This window comes from Arachis stenosperma, chromosome 4 (assembly GCF_014773155.1).
Source record: "Arachis stenosperma cultivar V10309 chromosome 4, arast.V10309.gnm1.PFL2, whole genome shotgun sequence".
In the NCBI taxonomy this organism is placed as follows: domain Eukaryota; kingdom Viridiplantae; phylum Streptophyta; class Magnoliopsida; order Fabales; family Fabaceae; genus Arachis; species Arachis stenosperma.
This window is the reverse complement of record NC_080380.1, coordinates 91,684,895-91,702,267: the sequence shown is the minus strand read 5'-3', so window position 1 is coordinate 91,702,267 and position 17,373 is coordinate 91,684,895. Positions and strand designations below refer to the sequence as shown.

At 38.6% G+C, this 17,373-nt stretch overlaps 1 protein-coding gene across 1 annotated transcript; it reads right to left on the bottom strand.

Annotated features, from left to right (window-relative positions):
• Positions 1–7,086: 7,086 nt before the first annotated feature.
• Positions 7,087–17,042, bottom strand: LOC130974330 (uncharacterized protein At5g02240-like). Its single transcript, XM_057899165.1, has 7 exons — positions 16,592–17,042; positions 15,170–15,441; positions 15,034–15,070; positions 14,843–14,940; positions 14,700–14,761; positions 8,413–8,536; positions 7,087–7,643 (listed from the first exon to the last, which is right to left on the bottom strand). Exons 1-7 carry the CDS (start codon positions 16,830–16,832, stop codon positions 7,524–7,526), a joined length of 954 nt encoding a protein of 317 aa, XP_057755148.1. The 5' UTR covers positions 16,833–17,042; the 3' UTR covers positions 7,087–7,523.
• Positions 17,043–17,373: the final 331 nt, after the last annotated feature.

The following is a 17,373-nucleotide window of genomic DNA, read 5'->3' as shown; positions in this document are numbered from 1 at the left end:
AAACCCTTGTAACCCTTATAAAAGGTTTGTTAACTAGCTTTTAGGCTCTGAAATGAGTGTGAGTAAATTAAACAGAATGAAATTGATTAAGGACCTTAATGTGGACAAATTATGATCTGATTGGCTGAATTGGGAAAGGTATGGGTGTCACTCTGCTTGTATGTTGATTTGATAAATTCTATGACATACTCCCTGGATGCGGTGTGATGTAGTTCTTTGATACACTCCATGGATGCAGTGTTATGCAAGACAAAGACAGTGGTTGAAGCCCGCTTGCGTGTTCCGGGCAAGGACAGTTGGTGTTATGCCGCTTGCTTGTGGAACTTACGGGAAAGGAAGGTTGGTTAATCCCACTTGCCCAAGTTGGGTTTGGCAACATAACCGACACATGAACTCTTGGCCAGTTGGACAAGCATGCATCATGTATATCTATGTGTTATTGCTTGAGTATTGATGAGCAGATAATTTATACGCTTTTTGGCATTGTTTTTAGGTAGTTTTTAGTAAGTTCAAGCTACTTTTAGGGATGTTTTCATTAGTTTTTATGTTAAATTCACATTTCTGGACTTTACTATGAGTTTGTGTGTTTTTCTGTAATTTCAGGTAAATTCTGGCTGAAATTGAGGGACTTGAGCAAAACTCTGAAAAAGGCTGACAAAAGGACTACTGATGCTGTTGGAATCTGACCTCCCTGCACTCGAAATAGATTTTCTGGAGCTACAGAACTCCAATTGGCGCGCTCTAAACGGCGTTGGAAAGTAGACATCCTGAGCTTTCCAGCAATATATGATAGTTCATACTTCATTCGGAAATTGACGACGTAACTTGGCATTGAACGCCAAGTACATGCTGCTGTCTGGAGTTAAACGCCAGAAAAACATCATGATCCGGAGTTGAACGCCCAAAACACGTCATAACTTGGAGTTCAACTCCAAGAAGCCTTAGCTCGTGGATTGATCAAGCTCAGCCCAAGCATACACCAAGTGGGCCCCGGAAGTGGATTTATGCATCAATTACTTACTCATGTAAACCCTAGGAGCTAGTTTATTATAAATAGAACATTTAACTATTGTATTAGATATCTTTTGACAGTTTAATCTCTTGACTGTTTAGCCTTTGATTATTTGGTCTCTTGATCATTCAGGGGGCTGGCCATTCGGCCATGCCTGAACCTTTTACTTATGTATTTTCAACGGTGGAGTTTTTGCACACCATAGATTAAGGGTGTGGAGCTCTGCTGTACCTCGAGTTTCAATACAATTACTATTACTTTTTATTCAATTCTCTCTTGTTCTTATTCCAAGATATTCATTCGCACCCAAGAACATGATGAATGTGATGATTATGTGACGCTCATCATCATTCTCACCTATGAACGCTCGTGATTGACAACCACCTCCATTCTACATGCAACCGAGCTTGAATGTGTATCTCTTAGATTCCCCAACAGAATCTTCGTCGTATAAGGTAGATAGATGGCAGCATTCATGAGGATCCGGAAAGTCTAACCTTGTCTGTGGTATTCCGAGTAGGATCCTGGGAATCCGAAAAGTCTAACTTTGTCTGTGGTATTCCGAGTAGGATTCCGGTAATGAATGACTGTGACGTGCTTCAGACTCGCAAGTGCTGGGCGTTAGTGACAGACGCAAAAGAATCAAGGGATTCTATTCCAGCAGGAGTGGGAACCAACCAGTGATTAGCCGTGCTGTGACAGAGCGCGTGAGCGTAGTTTTCACTGCGAGAATGGGATGTAGCCTTCGGCCAGTGTGATGCCTCCAGACGATTAGCCATGCGAGTGACAGCGCAGAGGACCATTTTCCAGAGAGGATACAAAGTAGCCATCGTCGAACGGTGAACCCCTATACACAGCTTGCCATGGAAAGGAGTAAGAAGGATTGAGTTGAAGCAATGGGAAAGTAGGCGTTCTTGAGCCATACAGTATCTCCATTCGCTTATCTGAAATTCGCACCAATGAATCTGCATAAGTATTCTATCCCTTTTATTATTTTTATTTTATTATTAATTTTCGAAACCATAAACAAATTTAATCTGCCTAACTGAGATTTACAAGGTGACCATAGCTTGCTTCATACCAACAATCTCTGTGGGATCGACCCTTACTCACGTAAGGTTTATTACTTGGACGACCCAGTACACTTGCTGGTTAGTTGAACGGAGTTGTGAATTCAACCGGTGCCATAATAATGATTTCATACAAGTACAAAAGAATATGGATCACAATTTCGTCCACCAAGTATACATCTTTTATGTTTCTGTATAACGACACATTTACTTTTAACGTTACGTGTGTGATGACGATTTTATCGCTTTTGATTTATCTTTCCTTCACAGGCTCCTAGTTGCATTATATTTCTTCAAATATTATGTATGTACTTTTCTGTATTAGAGGTTATAATACATCTCCACCTCTGATTTACGACCATAGCTTAAAATTTTGCGTGGTAGAGTGTTACATTAACACAATGCAATTACTAAATTAATGTAATTTTCCATAACATCTAAATTTATGAAATAAAGTTATTATAATGAAAAATTATATTTTCAACATAAAACTACATTACCACAAAACATAAATACAAAAAAATAAAGACAGAATATATATATGTGTGTGTGTGTGTGTGTGTGTAATAGCCACTAGTTCATGACCTGCGAAGTTTAGGTCGACTAGGATTACAGTAACAAAAGTAGTTGATAACAGTTTCTATCTCCCCCAAATCTACATCAAAGCCTATATAGACAAGGTTCCAAAAGAAAATATATACATATACATCGTTAAAGTTTTCCAAGATAAGGGGGAGAGAAATCTAAACAAAATACAATATAGGAGTCAAAAGAATTTTGTTGTCTTCCAGACGAACTCTAGCTCACCATGGCAGGACCTGTATCTAAAAAATAAGGAATATATACAGAATGAGAACCCCAATCCTCGGGTTCCTAATACGGGAAAAATGCCAAATAGATACAATATAAGGCAACATGAACTCTCTAAGCAATCCTAAGCTTCCATACAACAATCTTTTCATCATAGGTTCTCACTAATCCGTGATTAGGCAACTATCATAGGGAATTCTAATTTAATTCACATTTCTCGTTGTTTTTACAACTCTCCAAGCGCCAAGCAGAACAGCCCCTCAACGTCAACCGACGCCAACATGAGGGACCTCTCAGCTATTCAAAAACAAGTAAGACAAATAATACACAAGTAAATTCAAGAAATTAGCACATAGTAACTTAATATGCACAATTAAACAAGCCATGACAAGTAGCAAACCCAAACAAAATAATCAAATACAAATGAAGCATGCTTGTCCTATGGTCGATGAGCTCATCTATCAGTTACACAGCCAAATCCGACATGTCCGGTAGCTAACCCTCGACAGTCCCTTGGTGTGTGTATCTCTCAAGAGGAATTCACATCTCTTGGAGCAATTCATCCAAAAAGGTATAAGTGTCGGGCCATATCTTGCAACAGAGGGTCAACAAATTATCAAATCTCAACCTGAAATAAGTGGGGTAAACCACTGCATTTATCTAGGGAGACTGACGAATTAGATATCTCAATTACCAACTCGGAGCAAGCGGTACAAAATCACAATCCTTGCGTCTATCCAGCCGGTTCCAAACCTTAACCCGGAGCAAGTGAAACAATGCCACTGCATCTGCCTAGATAGGTACATTTCACCACATCCCAAAGCAAGTGGAACAATGCCACTACATCTACCCAAGTAGGTAAATTTCATATTAGACTCAAATTTCACTATCAAATTCATTCTCATTCGTATTTCACTTCATTCATAGTCATAATTATAATCAATTATCATCATCCCTCAATATCCTAATCGTCCTCATCATATCTTAATCAAAGTCAATCATCATAATCTCTCAATATCGTAATCCATCTTTCTTCGATTTACTATCTCGACTCATTAGGTCTCATTCCTAACCCCTCTACCCTCTAGTACAATGGATCTAGACTCATAATTGAGTTTACAGAGGTTTATTCACTAAAATAGCATGGTTTTGTGAATTCTTCCTAAATTGTGCTTAAGATTGAAAACATGCTTTTTAGATCCTTAATTTGCTAAATTTCATTCACTTTGATTCCACTCGATGCCTTGATGTGTTTGCTAGTGATCTAAGGATTAGGAGACAAAGATTGGATCAAAAAAGTGAAGAAAAAGCATGCAAGATAGAGAATTCATGAAGAAATAAGGATTTGGTGAATTCATGGCTACGCGTATATGTGCCTCACGCGTATGCTTGAGGAAGGAATTCGCCAGGCCACGCGTACACGTGACATCTCGCGTAGGCGTGACAAGCATCATATGACCAACTTAAAGGAACACGCTGGGGGCGATTTCTGAGCTCATCCAAGCCCAAATCCAACTCAATTCTGAAGTATTTGAGGCCAAATTCAAAAAGGAACAATGGGATGATAATTAGGTTTAGAATAAAAATATGCTTTAGGTTATATTCTAGAGAGAGAAGCTCTCTCTTCTCTCTAGAATTAGGGTAGATTTAGTTTAATTTCCTTAGATTTAGATTTTGATCTTGCCTTGATTTAGTTTCCTTTACTATTTCTTGTTCTAGCATCTTGATTCTCTTAGTTTTACTTGTTATTTCTTGTATTTGGTTACTTTTATGCTATTGAACTCTTGTTGATTTTCATTTTCTTTAATGCAATTGATGTCTTTTTATGTTTCTTATTGTTTAATTGAGTTGTTATTATTGTTATTTTACATTTGGTAGTTTTAGATTTTATATTTCTTCCTATTCTAATATGCTTTTATTTTATGCCTTCCAAGTGTTTGATAAAATGCTTGGTTGGATTTTAGAACAGATTTTTATACACTTGGCTTGGGTTGAGTAATTGGAGACTCTTGAATTGTCAAATTCTTTTGTTGATTGGTGATTGAAGATTGCTAGGTGGCCTGAATTCCACTAAAGCTAATCTTTGATTAGGACTTTTGCTCTAGATTCAATTTTGCTCACTTGACTTTTTTTCAATTATTAGAGGATAACTAAATGAGAGCAAAAGACAATTACCATCATAATTGAGGATAGGATTTCTAATTCTCATCTCTTACCAAGACCTTTCTTAGTTGTTATTTTTACTTTCTTGCAATTTACATTTCTTGTTATTATATCCAAAGTCCCCAAAAAATACTTTTCCATAACCAATAATATGCACACTTTCCTGAAATTTCTTGACCTGAAAAGGGTTTCGATTTTTCTTGCCACGTTGTGATTTTTAAAATGAAGAGGACTCTGAGATGAATGTGTGGCCATAAATGATTCGTCAATCGAAGTTTCAGATCAAAAGTTATGATCAATCAAAGTGAGGATGAATAGTGTATTAGCTAAGGCTCTCTCTGTACTCCTCTCTTCCAAAAGGGGGAACGGGATGAGTTTTGCTAAGTTTATGAGGGTTATATATGTAAGTTTGGGCCCAACATGGGCCCGGTTCACTCATTTAAGCCTGTTGGCCTAATTTTTTGCCAAAACTTTTAAGATTAGCGTTTTAATTCGTATTCTAATATTTGCTTTTCCAAATTATAAATTTTAATTTCTTAATTACCTTGGCTTATAATTAATTTATTAGTTAATTATTCATTAATTAACTGAAATTTACAATGATAATCTCTGTAAACAACCTCGCCTTACAGAAGTCAAGCTCTCTTGACCTGATTCTATGGAAAGAAACTCTCAGTGGAATTACCACTATATCTCTGTTTGTTTCTAAAGCAACCAATATCTTTACTTGCTGGTTCAATTGTGGACATTCGAAATCCGCACCAGAGGCACCATTCGGCCGAACCACCAAGGGAGACAAAAAACATCACCATTGATTTCTCCCGAAAAAAATTGGCATCAATATGAAGGGGAGGAAGATACGAACACGTTAATCGGATTAGATTTTTTATTGGAATTATAGAGTTTAAAAAATCGAACTTAAAAGGTTCTTGTTCCCTCTCACTCACAACTCTCTCTTTTTTTTCCTTATGGTTTGGTGAATGAGAGAAGAAGAATGAAGTGATGATGATGTGGTGGCAAGGGAGAGGATGTGTGTCATGTCTTCAGCCTCTAAGTCAGCGATTCAGGTTATAAATATCTTAAATGAATAATTACGAAAGTTAGATTATTAAAACACAAGTAATAATATATATAGAGGTAAATATATATGAGTTACTAATATAAATAACATTAGTAACATGATTGATGATCATAAGGATAGAAGATCTATGATGAAGCATTAGTAAAACTAAGTTCATCGAACAGTGTCGATATTTATGCATACCATTACCAGTAGATTTTGAGCTTGGAATATTAATGATCTAAATTAAATTATAAAATATTTATTATTATTAAATTATTAAAATTATAATTTTAATTATATAAAATATCTTATTATAGTAAGATTATATAATAAACTTAATTAATTTAAACTCGAATGATAATAATTAAAAATTTAATTTAATTTTGGCTATTTAAAATAATTTTTAATAAATAATTTAAACTAATAAAATAAATTACAATTAATTTGAATTTTAATAATTATAAAATTAATATAATTATTTTTAATAAAATAATACCTTAAAAATAATAAGTTTAGATTAATAAAGTAAATAGTAAATAATTTATAATAGAAATTTTAAAAAATACAGATCGTTACAGAGCACAAATCACGAGCATCTGCAGCCCCGCCCCATGTCGGACATGCAAGCCATTTCGCCATTGGCGAATTGCAGGGTCCGGTCCGGACATCCCGCATTCCTCCCCGCTCATATAATAACACCATCTAGTCCCATTTTGGTGAGAAACACCACATCTGATACAATAATAAAATTAAAAATCCCCATACGTCTTAAGGATAAATTTTAAAAACGCCACAAAAAAACATGACGAGAACTTAATAAAATGATAAATATTTTATACATTTTTTTTTACATTTCTAATAAAGTGAATATATTACAAATTATACTTTTAAAATATACTCTGAAAACAGATACAATTTAGTTAAATAACAATAATAATAAAAATATTATTATGGGGACAATTAGGAAACTGATGACAATAAACACTACTTTGGACAACAAAGGCAGTTATATTTTTGTTCTTCCAAAGAATTGATCCAATCATGAATTCCATTTGTAATTTGTTATATCACGAAATTGAGAACAATGCCATGAAATCATAAACACTAATAAAGGTGTTGATTAAACACTTGACTTTGTCAGGCTTGCTGTGCCGGTACCATGAAAGTCAATAATTTTCTTTACACAATCTTTTAATGAACTGTCATGACAGTGATTTTTCTAGCTATGGAGGTCCAATCCCAAATGTTGGGACTAAAATAGATAAGTTTTTTTTGGTTGCCCACCGTATCCCCCAACCCGACGAATCAAGGACTAATCAAGGACTTTGTCGCAGATCGAAGCTCTATTTAAGGGTCTGCCGCTGGCCAACGAGTTATTTTGAAACATGACAACACCACTCAAAATTCAAAAACGGGTAGTGATCTGAGAAAACAAGGCCTTGAAGTCCTTTGTTGGTGAACCAGCTCCCTCAGGTTTTGATGCCAAGTCAAATGCCTTAAACTGAGCCTCCACAAAATTTAGTGCCTGTTAAACAAGAGGAACAACGGGATGCAAAAATCTCAGACTCAATAAGAATCCAAAAAAAGGGGAATTTTCAGGGAGCTGGTACAGACTAACAAAATAACCAAGTCGTGTTTCACTAAATAGGTTCATGTGGTTAAAATAATGGAAAAGTTTGGTATTGTAAAACCAAAGGTTCTGAAAACCGAATTAGTCATCGAACCAGTAGAGTCAGAGGTTCAAAGATCAGTCGAGTTCAACCGATGTTGAACTGGATATAATAATAATATATTTATGTATAAAATATATAATTTCTTTAAAAAAATGATTTTTTTTTTGTGATTTATTATTTTAAACGGGTTCACGGGTAAAAAAGCAACACTGTTCAATTGGTTATCCTGATTTTTGACCAATTCATTGGCAAGCGGTTTGTATCTTAAATCGAACTGGTCTGATGGCCAATTCTTGGTTAACTGAGTCATATCGGCCAGTTCGATCTGGTTCTCAAAACCATGGTAAAACCCTGTCAACAATTTGTGATAGGTTTAGTTATATCGCAAGTCCATATAGTTTAAAATTTTTTAATCAAGTCCTTACAGAAACCGAATATGCAAAACTTTCTAAAATTTCATATAGATTCCTATCTAAGTTTGTATAGTTGAATATGAAAAATTTTGTGACAAGAATTTGCTCTAGAGGATTGACTACTGACATATTCAATGTAATGATTATGATATGATTGAATTCTTAAGATGTATAGATTAATTAAACCTTCAGAAGATGGAGGGGATACCTGAATACAGACTTCTGCGACATCGGGTCTAGCAATGGTTCTGGTTTCTGTCTTGAGAAGCTCATCATCCTTCCCAACGAGCAGTTCCCGAATACCACCTTCTTTATCTTGCAAGCCACCAGCCCTGAGGCCAAAAAAGAAAGAGGAAAAATATCAGCATGCTCATAAGAATGCCCCAACCAGAGACTTTAATGTACATTAACAATAAGAACATTAAAAACAAGTTCCCACAAAATATTAAAAAAGAATGCTTAATGAAGAGTAGTAGCCATGGAACTAAATGTAGCATGCAAAAACCTTTCTGGAAGGAAGGAAAAGGCCCTTTTACGACTAGTCCTACTTTTGACATTATCTTTATTTAATCTAGAAACTTCTTGTTTTCCGCAATGGTGTATACACCCAAAGGACTTAAATCCACGTTGGATTTTCTTTCACTAACAATAACAAAGGCTACTTCAGCTCTAGCTGATACAAGTTGTTAGTTAAATGTGTGTCTGGGAAACATGAGAACAAGTAATATGGATATGTACAAATGTGATGGGTTAGAGTAACATGTAAGTGATAACTGTTAATTAGAACAAGTATCCTATGCCTGCCTGTAATTTTATAAGTTTCAAACGGTTGATTTTATCAGCGACAGTTATTAGTGCTGCATTATACTCTCCCAAGTTCACCCTTAAATTTAATATCTAAATCCAAGTAATAATATGTTACACTGGTATTTATTTTAATGGAAATACAGAAATACAATAGAACAGTAAAAGATAATAGAGGAATTTCGAGAGTCCTCTTCTCTCCTAGCCTAGGCCTTTCCAAATCTTTTCCTACCTCTCACCTAATCAGCTCCTCCTTATTTGGCTGTCTTTGCTGCTGAGTCAGCATTCTCTCTCTCTCTCTAGGGTATGTAACAATACCTTCCCCTTGAAGCATCAGCTTGTCCTCAAGGTGAAAGGAAGGAAAGGCTTCTTGAATTGCAGCTGCTGCTTCCCACGAGTTCTCGAATTCTGGAAGGTCCCTCCCCTTGATCAACACCTCCAATTTACCAGCTGCATTTTTCCTAACAGCTAGGATTTCTTGGGGTTCAGCTTGTAGTTCATACTCTTCTGTTAGAGTCGTAGGAAGTGGCTGAATCTAAGCAGTGGGCTTGACACACTTCTTCAATAAAGAAACATGGAAGACCGGATGTACCCGAGCTCCTTCCGATAATTTAAGCTTGTAGGCAACCTGTCCAATCTTCGTAAGAATCTCATAAGGGCCATAGAATCTTGCACTCAGCTTTTGGTTGACCCTTTTTGCCAAGGTTTTCATTCGATAAGGCTGCAGTTTGAGGTACACAAACTCTCCTGGCTCAAAAGTGACGTCCCTCCTCTTCTTATCAGCATATGTCGTCATTCGGTTTTGAGCCATTTCTAGTTGAAACCTCAATTCATCCAACATCTGATTCCTTTCCTCCATAAGATTTCTTACTTCTTCAACCGCAGCTTCGCCCTGACCCCGCAACAGAACCCGGAGTTCCCTTCCATAAAGGGCCTTGAAGGGGGTCATTTTGATCGACCCATGATAATTGGTGTTATACCAATATTCTGCCCAACTCAGCTATCGGGGCCATTGCTTTGGCGTAGACCCCGCGAAGCACCTGAGGTAAGTTTCCACGCACTTGTTGACCGCCTCGCTTTGCCCATCATGGGCTGAGCTCATCTTTAATGATGTGCCTTCTGCCTTTGAAGACTTCGGACCAGAAACCACTCATGAACAGCCGCTCATGGTCGGAAACAATCAATGTAGGGAACCCATGAAGTCTCACCACTTCCTTCACAAACAGGTCTGCAACTTCCTTTGCTGAATAAGGGTGAGATAAGGGAAAGAAATGAGCGTACTTCGTCATCCTATCAACCACAACAAAGATGGTGTCCTTCCCTTTTGCCTTTGGTAGTCCTCCAATGAAGTCCATAGCTATATCCGACCAAATATTTGTTGGAATAGGGAGTGGCTGTAGCAGCCCAGCTGGAGTCACGGTGGAATGTTTGTTCCTTTGACATACTTCACATTGTCTCACATAATCCATGATGGCCTTCTTCATTCCCTCCCAATACAGTACTCCAGCTATCCTCTTATAAGTTTGGAAAAAACCAGAATGTCCTTCCAACTTTGTGTCATGGAATTCTTCCAATATCTTGGGAATCAACTCCGAAGGCCTTGGAATAACCAAACGCCCTTGGTGCAGCAACCTCCCATTTTTCAATGCATATCCAGCAGTAACCTCCTTTCCGAAAATCAGATCCTGCATGATGCTCGAGTTTTGGGTCATGTTGCACCTCCACCTCCTCTTCTAAGTTTCCCCATTCAGCAGCTGAAACCATGGAAACAGCAGCAAATTGGAATTTTCTGGAGAGGGCATCAGCTATTTGGTTGTCTTTCCCTGCCTTGTATTTTATTTCGAAATCAAACCCAAGCAACTTGGTCATCCACTTCTGTTGTTCCTCGCCTCCAATTCTCTAATCAAGAAAGAATTTAAGACTCTTCTGGTCCGTATAAACAGTGAACCGTTGACTCAGGAGGTAATGCCTCCATTTTTGAATTGCCAGGATCATAGCCATCAACTCCCTCTCATAAACAGATTTAGCTTGAGCTTGTTCAGAAAGTTTCTGACTCATGTAAGCCACCGGCCTGCCTTCCTGCAGTAGTACTGCCCCTAATCCCTTCCCGGAAGCATCAGTTTCCACTGCGAAGGGCTTTGAAAATGAAGGGACAGCTAGCACTGGGACTGTCACCATGGCAGTCTTGAGTGCTTCGAAAGCTGCTTGTGCCTCATTACCCCACTTGAATTGATCCTTTTTCAGTAGTTGTGTAAGGGGCCAAGCTATGCCTCCATAATTCTTCACAAAACGGCGATAGTAACCGGTTAACCCAAGGAATCCCCTCAACCCTTTGAGGTCCCTTGGAACTGGCCAATCCACCATGTCTTGAACCCTTTTGGGGTCTGCTGCCACTCCTCCTTTAGATATAATGTGACCCAGGTATTCAATACGTTCTTGGGCGAATTTGCATTTCTTCTGATTGAGGTAGAGCTGGTTGCACCGGAGGACTTCAAAAATCTGCTGCAAATGACCCCAATGTTCTTCCAAACTCAAGCTCTAGACGAGTATATCATCGAAAAAAACCAAAACAAACTTCCTCAAAAATGGCCGCAACACCTGATTCATGAGTGCTTGGAAAGTGGAATGAGCGTTTGTGAGCCCAAAGGGCATCACGAGAAACTCATAGTGTCCTTCATGAGTTCGAAAAGCGGTTTGTGGATGTCATCTTCTCTCATCCTTATTTGGTGATAGCTGGACTTGAGGTCTAGCTTAGGGAATACTTTTGCATTTCCCAATTCGTCCAGCAGCTCATCAATCACCGGAATTGGGAATTTATCAGCTATGGTCTCTCGATTCAATGCATGGTAATCTATGCAGAATCGCCAGCCTCCATCTTTTTTTTAACTAGGATCACCGGACTTGAGAACGGGCTAGTGCTCGGACGTATGATGCCAGAATTCAGCATCTCTTCTACAGTTTTCTCAATCTCGGTTTTCTGATATTGTGGGTATCTATAGGGTCTGATGCGAGGAATCTCTGACCCTTCCTTCAAGATGATTACATGGTCCTTCTCGCTGACCCTTCCTTCAAGATGATTGCATGGTCCTTCTCGCGTTTGGGTGGGAGGCCTACAGGGGTCTAAAACAAGTCCCCATATTGTTGTAGAAATTGTTGAGCTTCAGCAGAAATCACCTCTTGCTCTTGCTCCTCGGTGGCAGCAACCCTGGTGGTGATAACATAACCCTCCCCATCACTTTTCAGAGCGTGCAAGGTCTTCTTCCATGAAGCCCTGCTTCTGCTCAAGGAAGGATCACCTTTTAGTTGCATCTCCCTACCATCTTGCTTCCAGTTCAATGTTAATTCTCCATAATATCCCACAAACCTCCCTAGACTTGCCAACCATCCTGCTCCTAACACCACCTCCGAACAGCCCAGCTTCATTACAAAGAAGTTTTGGATTATTTGGACCCCTTGAACACATTCAAGTGAACTCCTTCACAGCCTTCATTCCCCTTTTCTACAGCACCGTTCCCCACCTCCACTTGAAACTCCCTTTTCTTTCTCACCGGTAATGCCAGCCGCCTAACCACCTCGGTGGCAATGAAATTTGCTGAAGCCCCAGGGTCGATGAGCACCACCACTGTTCTGCCCCGAATCTCGCCTTGGACCTTAAAGGTCTTGTGAGTAGTAAGTCCCCAATAGCTGTATGATGATAGTTGCAGCTCTTCCCGTTCAGGTTCCCCTTCATGGGCTTCTTGGTTCATCCCTACGTCTCCTTCTGCCTCCTCTTCTGCATCTTCTCCTAGGAGTATGATTTGATAGTGCTTCATGGAGCACCTATGATCAGGTCCCCACTTCTCTCCACATCTGAAGCACAACCCTTTCCTCTGTCTCTCTGCCCACTCTTTGTTTGAGAGCCACCGTGTGCCACTGTTACGAGTCGTCTGCGAATGAGAAGTGCTGCTTCCTCCGTTCGAACTGGTGTTGAGGCCTGTACGAGGAGTAGGGGTGCCCTGTTTGTGTTGGATCCAATCTCGCTCCTCGCTTCGCCTCTGCAGTCGTGGGTGTTGTACTTCGCCGAACTAGAATTTTTGAAAAATCCAAATCTAGCTCCCACCGAACCAAATCTGCCTAACCTGCTCCCTTTCGACAACCCCTCCACCCTCCTGCCGTTAGGGTCAACCCTGGTCTCCTTCCATGCTTGATTTCTCCATTCAATAGCCGTCGCTCTATCCATTAAAGCTGGTAAATTATCAAACCGAGCCACTTCCAACTCCGCCTGAATTTCTTTTCTAAGTCCATTTGCAAAGATGCACATGAGAGCCTCTATTCCCAGGTTTCTCTGCATTCGTCCTGCAGCCTTAAACTCTCGCCTATACTGAGCGACGTCCTCCACCTGTTTCACCTCTAGTAATGGAGCCATGGGTTGAGAGCAGCTCCAGGTTGAAAATGTTTCAATAAGTCCTCCTTGAATCGTCTCCATGTCTGAAATGGTGTGTATTCTTCCCACCACTCCATCCATGCGAGAGCCTCTCCCTCCAAAGCAAGAGTGACAAAGTCCATCCTTTCTGCCGGAGCCACCTGGGAGACACGAAAATATCTTTCCATCTTCACCAGCCAGCCATTTGCATCATCTCCCGAGAAGATGGGAATGTCAAGCTTCCTGGTAGGCTCAAATCTCCTCTGTTCTATTTCACCTTCATTATTGCCACCGCCCCTACCTTCTGAACCTTCTCCATCTCTCCCGTTGCTCCCTCCAGCCCCTTTTCCTCCCTGGTCATGGTGTTGTTGCGAAAGCTTTTTCCTCACCTGTCTCAGCAGGTTGGTGGATAAGAGTTCAAATGATCGGTTTTGAACTTCCAGCGAACGATTATGAGCCTCCCTCATCTCCTCCATTTGCTTCTCCAAAACTTCCAACCTCGACTCCATGGCAGCTTGCGTGGAAACCATGCACAAAACACCGAAGATCGGTGCTCTATTACCAGTTGTTACACTGGTATTTATTTTAATGGAAATACCGAAATACAATAGAACAGTAAAAGATAATAGAGGAATTTCGAGAGTCATCTTCTCTCCTAGCCTAGGCCTTTCCAAATCTTTTCCTGCCTCTCCCATAATCAGCTCCTCCTTTTATTGCCTTCTCTCAAATTAATTATCATAATTAGCATTCAACTCCTACGATTACGCCTCCCTGATTCTCTCATCTGACTAATCCAATCATCAATTATTGTCACTTATGATTACACGTTTCTCCTGCCTATTATTCCTCCCTTTTCTTTATTGCTCCTTCTAGAATAATGATAAGGTAAAGGGATTATTTTCTTCCCTTTTTTGGCTGCCTTTGCTGCTGAGTCAGCATTCTCTCTCTCTCCAGGGTAGGTAACATAATACTTCTATACAAATTCACTTTGCATAAGCAAGGCCATTGTTATTTCCATATACAACTCTAACTTTTCAAATTTTGTACAGCAGAAAGAACAATATAAAAAATTCCGGCCAAAACAACCCGGTATGAAGATAATACTAAGCATCAACAGAGAGTGAGTTTGTAGGTGCTGTTAAATTTTAGTGGATTTAAACACTTTATTTAAAATGCAATTTCAACTCAAACCCGAAATATTCTTCCACTGAACAAACAAAAGAACGAAACATATAAGAAAAATCCTCGGACAGCTATATATGTCTAAGTACGGACAGAAATTGGTGCACCTTATGATTGTGTATGGAATACCAGAGTCTGCAAGATATTGCTCAGCCTTTCTTTTCCAAACCTGCAATCAATACAAAATGAAACTTGCATCGTGCTCTAAAATGAAATGCAAGCTCTACTTGAAGGAGAAAAAATAACTAACCAATATATTCCCATTACCCAAGCTGTTCAAAGGATGGTTAAGGTCTGTTCCTCCCATAGACCCAACCAACACAACCTGCTTCACTCCTGCAGCCTTAGCTGTTCATATAGGTAAAACCAATTTCAATATTGCAAACATGGACAAATTTGTTATGTTCTACGATTAATCAAAAGAACATAAACAGACCCTACCAGCATCTATTTGGTTTTTCTGCCCAATCCAGTCAACCTAATAAGCAAAAGATATAGTACAGTATGAGTGAAAAGGAGATAAATATCAAATTTTAATTAAGTACATCTAATACATGGAAACTATTAGTAGTTGCACCTGTTCAGGATAAGCACCATCTTCAAAGTAGAACTCAGGTCGTTGACCTTTGGTTGGATCAAACCCAGCTTTCATCTGTGGCACTGCACTTGTAAGAATTATTAGAGCATCCACACCTTGAATTGCAGGAACGATACTATCAGCATTTCTTATGTCCCCCACGAAAACATCATCCGCAGCACCAATTTTCTGTTTGCTTTCTTCAGTTCTGACAAGGCCTCTTGCAACATACTCGGCTGACCGCTCTTTTAGTTTTTTATACACTATTTGTCCTGAAAAAGGTAACAAGAGTAAAACTATGTTAGGACCTCTAACGTATCCTTACCCTCTTGTATTGTTAACCTAGGTAACTGCATATGCTCAAGTTCTATAAGAAATAGGAATAGGAGAATGCTAAGGGGCTAAGGTTGAATGCTGAAGGGAGCATTCAGTCAGTGGTAAAATAGAACATAATATAGGAGAATGCTAAGGGGCTAAGGGCTAGTGACTAAATTGATAGATTTTCTTAAACATATTTAGTTAACATCCAATTGAATATGTTATGTGTCATGTATGCTATCAGTTAACATTTTACATCATCAATCGTTGACAAAAATTATGAGTAGAGTAACTGAAAGACATATATAATGAATTCGTAATTTTTGAAGGACCAATTTGATTGAAAAAATCTTTTAGGGACAAATTTAAAGAATGTCTTATCTTTCAGGGACTAATTTGACTGTTAACCCAAAAAATTTTCAATAATCATAAGTCAAAGTGTTTTTCTTTTCTATTCTAATTTATACAATCATATAATTTCAGTTTTCTTTTCATTTATATGGCATCATAAACCAACAACCTTAATCATTTGATACTACAAAACTATGAAGACTTTCAAGAGCAATGCACAAATCAACACATTTGATAATATGTCCTGAAACCCAACCCCATCAGATTGGATAACTGCAGATCGGGTTTGTGTTGCCATCCCTATCGCGATAGAGGCATAGAACTTTAGAATGCATTCTTCACTGTAACAAAACCTCTGTGAAGTGAGGTTCTGAACTTACAAGTGCGATTTCTACAGAAATGTTTCTAATTGCACCACTTAGGCACCTGAGATTGGCAATCACTAGTGGTGGAGAGGACGTAATTGGTGCAATTGAGACCTGGACGACTATTTTAGTGCAGGCTTTAAATCTCAGGACCAGTTTGGGATTTAACTCCAGCAGAACCATATCATGCTGTAGCCTTATCCTTTACACACAGATTATGGTACATGCAACAAGAAACATAACAGCAGCATCTTTCAAACATCATTTAACTTCACCTAATACCTTAAAAACCCCAAAATGCCAATTTTTGTCTCGCTCTCTTTATCTATTGACAGGGAAAGAAAGCAAGGAATTTGACTAAGCATACAACAAAAAGAGACTCACTCACCTGTACGGCCACCAGCACCAGTGACAATCACAGTTCTCTTTGATGAATCAGCCATGGTCGCAACACTGATTCTCACCCTCCCCTTCACACCCTTATGGCTCCTCCTCGTAGCAAACGATGATGAAAAAGACCACAAAGAAGAGGAAGAAGAAGAAAGAAGCATTAATGAGGAAGAAGAAATCGGTGAGGGAAGTGAGTATTTATGGCATTGGAAAGGGACACGTGTATGAGCCATAGCCATCACGGTTGCTGTTCACAACTGCATTGTGCCTTAATCAATGAATGAAGATTGAATTCAGCTATCTGTAACACTGTGTTCCAAGATGCCACCCTTAGACAGAAATGTAAATGTATGAATCTGTCGTTGGTTGAGCCTCACTTCTTGTTGACGAACTTATTAATTATTCTTATGATTCCTTTCTTTAGATATTCTTTAGTGTTTACTTTCGGATTTCCTTATCCGCTTACCTTATCGGGTTACTATTAATTTGGATCTGTATTTTCCTTTTTTTTTTCTGGTAAAATAGGATTTTCCATTTATTTGGGAAAAGAAATTTGGATGGGCAGTGTCGTGTTTAAGTCGACTTTTGTTCGAGCTAGACTCAACTTTTAAATTACCCATGTTAGAGTTGCACAATAAAATAGCTACTCAAATATAAAATATATATTTAAATACAAATATATAATGATTTTTTTTATTTATATAATATTTTTATTTTAAAATTTTACCAGTATTTATTTTAAATATTCAAATCTAACTTTAAACTAATCCAAATTAAATA

What these genes read in the sequence shown, in the direction of transcription:
- LOC130974330 (XM_057899165.1), bottom strand. Translation starts at nt 16,832, where the DNA reads ATGGCTATGGCTCATACACGTGTCCCTTTCCAATGCCATAAATACTCA. An exon ending in ATGGTGCTTATCCTGAACAG is followed by an intron (nt 15,071 to 15,169) that starts GTGCAACTACTA and finishes TTTGCTTATTAG; the next exon opens with GTTGACTGGATTGGGCAGAA. An exon ending in GAAAAACCAAATAGATGCTG is followed by an intron (nt 14,941 to 15,033) that starts GTAGGGTCTGTT and finishes CTATATGAACAG; the next exon opens with CTAAGGCTGCAGGAGTGAAG.